This window comes from Ochotona curzoniae, unplaced genomic scaffold (assembly GCF_017591425.1).
Source record: "Ochotona curzoniae isolate NIBS_2020 unplaced genomic scaffold, NIBS_Ocur_1.0 contig_3037, whole genome shotgun sequence".
Taxonomy (NCBI): domain Eukaryota; kingdom Metazoa; phylum Chordata; class Mammalia; order Lagomorpha; family Ochotonidae; genus Ochotona; species Ochotona curzoniae.
Genome location: NW_024465699.1, coordinates 3,944,594 through 3,950,229, shown reverse-complemented (window position 1 = coordinate 3,950,229; position 5,636 = coordinate 3,944,594). Strand labels below are relative to the sequence as shown.

Genomic DNA, 5,636 nt, shown 5'->3' with positions numbered 1-5,636 from the left:
GCGATTAAAGGCGCTGCCAGCCCCGCGCTCTGGGCACAGCTGAGCGTGACACTTGGGAACGTCAAAGCCCTCACTTCTGCCTAGGAAGATGGCTAGACTTTAAAGACTATTTTTTCCCTTTAAGAAAAAAAAAAATCTCGGAGTCTTTTTTTTTTGCTTTCTTCTTTCTTGCCTTCGTTTTTCCTTTCTATTTTTTTTTTTCCTTTTTGGCATTTTCCCTTTTGGAGAGCCGTGGCTTACTCTCCATTTAAAACAAACCATTGAATCCGGTTGCAGAAAAGAAAGAGAACTAGCCAAGTACCTCCGTATCTGGATGTCTACAAATTAGAGAGACGGAGAGACAGCGAGACCTTGCTGCTCGATACGAACCAGCTATCCACGCCAGACGCCGGTTTTTCTTTCTTTTTTTTTTTTTTTAATTTTTTTTTTTCCCCTTCCACCCTTTGCATCCGCCCCGTGCCTTCGCCGGGGCTTCGCCTGTCTCCTTCCTCCGCGCACCCCCACGGGCCGCTGGCAAAGTGGGGTGGGGAGCGAGGCGCGGGGGGCGGGGGCCGGCGCGGCGGCCGGGGCTGCGGGGCTGCCGAGCATGGAAGAGCAGCAGCCGGAACCTAAAAGTCAGCGCGACTCGGGCCTCGGCGCAGCAGCAGCAGCGGCGGCGGCGCCGGCGGCCCCGGGCGGCCTCGGCCTGAGCCTCAGTCCCGGAGCCAGCGGCAGCAGCGGCAGCGATGGAGACAGCGTGCCGGTGTCCCCGCAGCCCGCGCCCCCCTCGCCGCCCGCCGCGCCCTGCCTGCCGCCCCTGGCCCACCACCCGCACCTCCCCCCGCCCCCGCCGCCCCCGCAGCCTCTTGCGGCGCCTGCTCTGCAGCCGCAGCCCGCGGCCCAGCTGCATCGCACCACCAACTTTTTCATCGACAACATCCTAAGGCCCGATTTCGGCTGTAAAAAGGAGCCGCCGCCACCGCAGCTCCTGGTGGCGGCGGCTGCTGCGGCGGCTGCGGCGGCGGCCGGAGGAGGCGCAGGAGTTGGAGGAGGAGGAGGAGGAGGCGCAGGAGGAGGAGGAGGAGGCCGGGTGGAGCGTGACAGAGGCCAGACCGCCGCAGGTAGAGACCCTGTTCACCCGTTGGGCACGCGAGCGCCGGCTGCTGCCTCGCTCCTGTGCGCCCCGGATGCGAACTGTGGCCCACCCGACGGCTCCCAGCCCGCCGCGGGCGCGTCCAAAGCTGGGAACCCGGCGGCAGCGGCGGCTGCAGCGGCTGCAGCGGCCGTGGCGGCAGCGGCGGCGGCAGCCGCGGCAGCGGCCAAGCCTTCGGACAGCAGCGGCGGCGGCGGCGGCGGCGGCAGTGGAGGCGGCACGGGGAGCCCCGGCGCACAGGGCGCCAAGTACCCAGAGCACGGCAACCCGGCCATCCTACTCATGGGCTCGGCCAACGGCGGACCCGTGGTCAAAACTGACTCTCAGCAGCCCCTCGTCTGGCCCGCCTGGGTCTACTGCACACGATACTCGGATCGTCCCTCTTCGGGTGAGTACTCTAACCCAGGAGCTGCGCGGCGCTGGGGAGAGCAAACCCGCCCGGCGGCTTCCTTGTTTTAGGTCCCCGGTGTGGCAGATTAGGGCGAGGGCTTACAGAGAGAGGCCACCCGCGCGCGTGTGGCCAACTGGAGCCTGGATTCTGCAGTTTCGAGCTTTGAGCCCTGGCAACTCCTTTACCTTTCTTAATCTTTGGACACGATGGGCACTTAGTCGTTGCTTTTTCTCCCAGGGAAAGGAGTATTGAGAGCGGGTGGGAAGATGGGCCTAGCGCTCCGGGTTCTGCTTTCAAGCCGAGCGGAGCCATCAGACTTGTCGCATGTGGCTACGCGTAAGCCCGGTTTCTGCGCAGACTTGGTTTGTACCGAGTCAGATTACGGGAACGCAGTGGGGAAGAAAGAGAGGGAGGGAACGGCTCTGAAGGGCTTCTCCCCTGGGCGGGTAGCATAGGAGTCTGTCAACCCGGATGGATTGAAACAGGAGCCAGGCAGCCGCCAGAAAAGTGGCTGTCCTGGCCCTTGGTTTTCTGGAGCTGAGGGACTGCGAAAGAGGACAGCAAAATAGGACAGGCTCAGGCCTCCAAAGCCGAAGCCGGGCAGGAAAGGTAGCAGCTTCCTCCACGGCTGCTCCGTGGCGCGCCCTCTCACACCCTACCCGCCCTGCGCTTTTTTCTTTCTCTGCCTCCCTCCCGCGCGACTGCCACTTAAGCAGATTTCTGCCTGGCTAAGACAGAGGTTTTGTGGGGTTTTTTGTTTGTTTTTTTCCTCCTCTTTCCTCCGTGTGTATCCCTAGTGCCTGCAGAAGCTGAGGCCCAGAACTACCCTGGGCGAGCCTAGCCGCTGGGCTCTGCGAGAGGAGGCCTCCGAGGCCTACCCGTGTTCAGGGCTCCGGTGCTGCCTGTGAAACCAGTGAGGGGAGGGGCCCTGATGGGACGGAAGCTGGATCTTGGGTCCAGAATCTGCTCGGGGTGCCTCGGGACCAAGCCACCAAGCCGGGGCGGCAGTTTCCCTGTCCGGCTTCTGGCATTCCTCCTCCTGCTGGCCCCGCGCGAGCGGATCGATGCGCGCTATCAGCCCCCGCCATCTCGAGCCCCGTTATTGACACGCCGGGCTCCCTGAATCTCCGAAAAGCTGCTTTGATTGACTCGACTGATGGATAGAGTGATTGAGTTGTCAGGTTCGGGCTGGCCAGGAGGCTACAATTTTATTACAAGTGTCCGCTCGCACCCGCGCTTGCGTTTGCACACAGGCCCGCACTCCAACACATCCCAGAAGCACCAGGCGCCAGTGGGGCCTTCCTGTGGGGGTACACCTTTTCCGGCCGATGACTGACGTACAGCCCATCTCTAACGCGCAGTGGGCCTTGTCTTTGTTCTTGGTGGCTCTCCTTCTTTGGATCCGGAGAAGCAGAGGCTACCTCCTTCCTCCCCCCACATAGGCAGTCCCAAGGAGGACCATTCTCCATCCAGATCTGAGTGGCTGTGGTCTTGTTGGACTCTTTGTCACAGGGCAGCTGGTGGCCTCAGGCCCTGGCCTGTCCCCTAGAGCTAGCTGGCCTGCCTGCCCCTGGGTTGCTGGAGGTGCTTGCAACCACTCTGTTGCCAGTTTGGGAGATGAACAGGCCTTAGCTCCCTGAGCTCCCATAACCAAGCCCGAGTGCGGCAGGGAAATGCAAGCCCACTTGGGAGCTGATGGGCAGGGCTACAGGTGCAGACCCTGGCCGGGGGCGTGGATATGTGTCCACCCTCTTTGCTTCAGCCCCGTCTCCCCTCTTCTCTGAGCCCCACAACAATTCTCTCCCCCCTTGGTCTCTTCCTATGTCTGTCTTCCAGGCAAAGCATACACATCTCCCTAGAGATCCTCATGAGCCTGGGGTGGGGGAGGGCTCTCTCTCTTGGCCCTTGGATTGGAGAAGGGAATACCCAGGACTGAGAAAGACCGATCAGGCTGGTTTTTCTTAAGCAAGGAGTTCTGCCTTGTGGGTTGGGGGGCGGGAGAGCTGACAAGGCAGGGTGCACATTTCAAAGGAGAGATATGACAGACCCTGCTAGGGCCGCTGGGTGGTTGAATGACCATGGCCCCTCTCTCTTTCTCACTGGCACCAGGCAAGCGATAAAACATCCCAGGGGTCAGGGTCATGGGATAAGGCCTGGAGTGGGGCAAGCGACATTTCTCTCCCCCCCCCCCCGTTTGGAGTAGCGAGATCACTGCAAAGGGCTCCCTCCCTCCAGGCGGAGGAGAGAGAAGATGGGGTGGGGGGAGAGCAGGCGGGAAGGCCTTGGAGCTGTGCAACCTCGTTTAGGCTGCCTCCTGCGGCTTGTATTCCGGGGTCAGTAGTCACTGGCAGAGGGGGTCAGGCACACGGGTGTAGGTAGTGCATTTTGTTCCAGGGCTGCGGGAATGGAGGACAGCAGGCCTGCCACCCACGGCTCTGGGGCTGGGCCGGATGGGCCTGCTCACAGCTCCACATCTTGGGAGTCCCGCCTTCTTGGCCGGACGTGCCACGGTTTAAAAAGTCGGTCTTCTTCCCTGGCACTCTGGTTCTGTAGTGGAGCTTGAGGTGCACCGGGGCCTCCGCCAGTTTTCCTCGGCGTTGCCCCAGAAGCGAAGCTCGCCCGTGCCCGGGACTGGGCGGCGGTGGCCTCGGAGGCGCGGGGCGACGCGGTCCCCCACCACGTCTCGGCTCGGCCATTCTCACGGCTTCCTCTCCCCTCTCCTCCTCCTCCACTTCCCCGCCCGCCCTCCGTCCCCACTCCACCCTCCCCACCCCCACCCTCCCGGCCCTGTCCGTCGCCCCCGCAGGTCCGCGCACCAGGAAGCTGAAGAAGAAGAAGAACGAGAAGGAGGACAAGCGGCCGCGGACGGCGTTCACGGCCGAGCAGCTGCAGAGACTCAAGGCGGAGTTCCAGGCGAACCGCTACATCACCGAGCAGCGGCGGCAGACGCTGGCCCAGGAGCTCAGCCTCAACGAGTCCCAGATCAAAATCTGGTTCCAGAACAAGCGCGCCAAGATCAAGAAAGCCACCGGCATCAAGAACGGCCTGGCGCTGCACCTCATGGCCCAGGGACTGTACAACCACTCCACCACCACCGTCCAGGACAAAGACGAGAGCGAGTAGCCGCGGGCCGGCCGCCCGCCGAGCCTGCGCCGGGTGGGGTGGGAGACGTGGTCGGCGCGCACCGGGGACCGGAGCAAGAGGCGGATGGAGCAGGGCCTTGTGCACCCGCAGCCGCGACTTAAAACGAAGCTCCGTCGGAGACGAGGGAAAAAAAAAAAAAAAAAGACAGGTGCTTTGGAAATCAGATGTATTCTAGATTCACAGCGTTAAGGGACGGAACTGCGAAATTCTTTAAAGCTCTATTAGCCAAACCGCTTACGACCTTGTATATATTTAATTTCAGGTAAGGAAAACAAAAATATGTGTAGCGATCTCTATTTGCTGGACATTTTTATTAATCTCCTTTATTATTATTGTTATAATTATTATAATTATTATAATTATTTTTCCCTTCCCGCCCCCTCCTCCTCCACCTCGCTGCCCATCCCCTACTCCATCCACCGCCCCTATCACACACCCAGTTTCGATTTCGTTTGTCTGTTTTTGTTTTTTTCTTCCAAGAGTTAATTGCTTCTCCGGTGCCTCCCGCCCCGCATCGCTGGCCCTCGTGTCTCTGGGACTTTGCTTTGTGTGCGTGAGAGTGCGTTTCCTCGCGTGTCTGCCCTGCGCCTCTCCTCTCTCCTCCTCCTAAAAGGACCTTTGTTGGTCTCTCTCTGTCCTGCTCCCCTTTCCTTTTCCGGAGACTTCCTTGAGAAATACGACCACCTCCCCGCCCCCCCAACATCCCCTACCCCACCCCACCCAGACTGTGAGACTGAACCGCCGCTACAAGCCAAAGATTTTATTATGTTCAGAAACATGTAGTCTGAAATAAAAGTGTACACTGTGTTCACCAGCGGCACCGGCCCTCGCTCTCTGCGGCCACGGGTTCGGGCACTCCGCGGCCTCTGCGCGCGCCCAGGGCGCGGGCCTTTCGGTTCCCCAACGCAACGAACGCACGGGGCAGCTGCGGAGTGCAGAGGCAGTGGTGTCCCAGACTCCAATCTAGAA

General features: G+C 60.8%; 1 protein-coding gene across 1 annotated transcript; it reads left to right on the top strand.

Annotated features, from left to right (window-relative positions):
- The first annotated feature begins 586 nt into the window (after nucleotides 1-586).
- Nucleotides 587-4,646, top strand: EN1 (engrailed homeobox 1). The gene is made up of 2 exons (XM_040979171.1): nucleotides 587-1,520; nucleotides 4,330-4,646. Exons 1-2 carry the CDS (start codon nucleotides 587-589, stop codon nucleotides 4,644-4,646), a joined length of 1,251 nt encoding a protein of 416 aa, XP_040835105.1.
- The last annotated feature ends 990 nt before the right edge of the window (nucleotides 4,647-5,636 follow it).

Excerpts from the sequence above, each read along its gene's own strand:
- EN1 (XM_040979171.1), top strand. The coding sequence starts at position 587 with ATGGAAGAGCAGCAGCCGGAACCTAAAAGTCAGCGCGACTCGGGCCTC. Across the intron at positions 1,521-4,329 it reads CTCGGATCGTCCCTCTTCGG|GTCCGCGCACCAGGAAGCTG; the intron begins GTGAGTACTCTA and ends TCGCCCCCGCAG.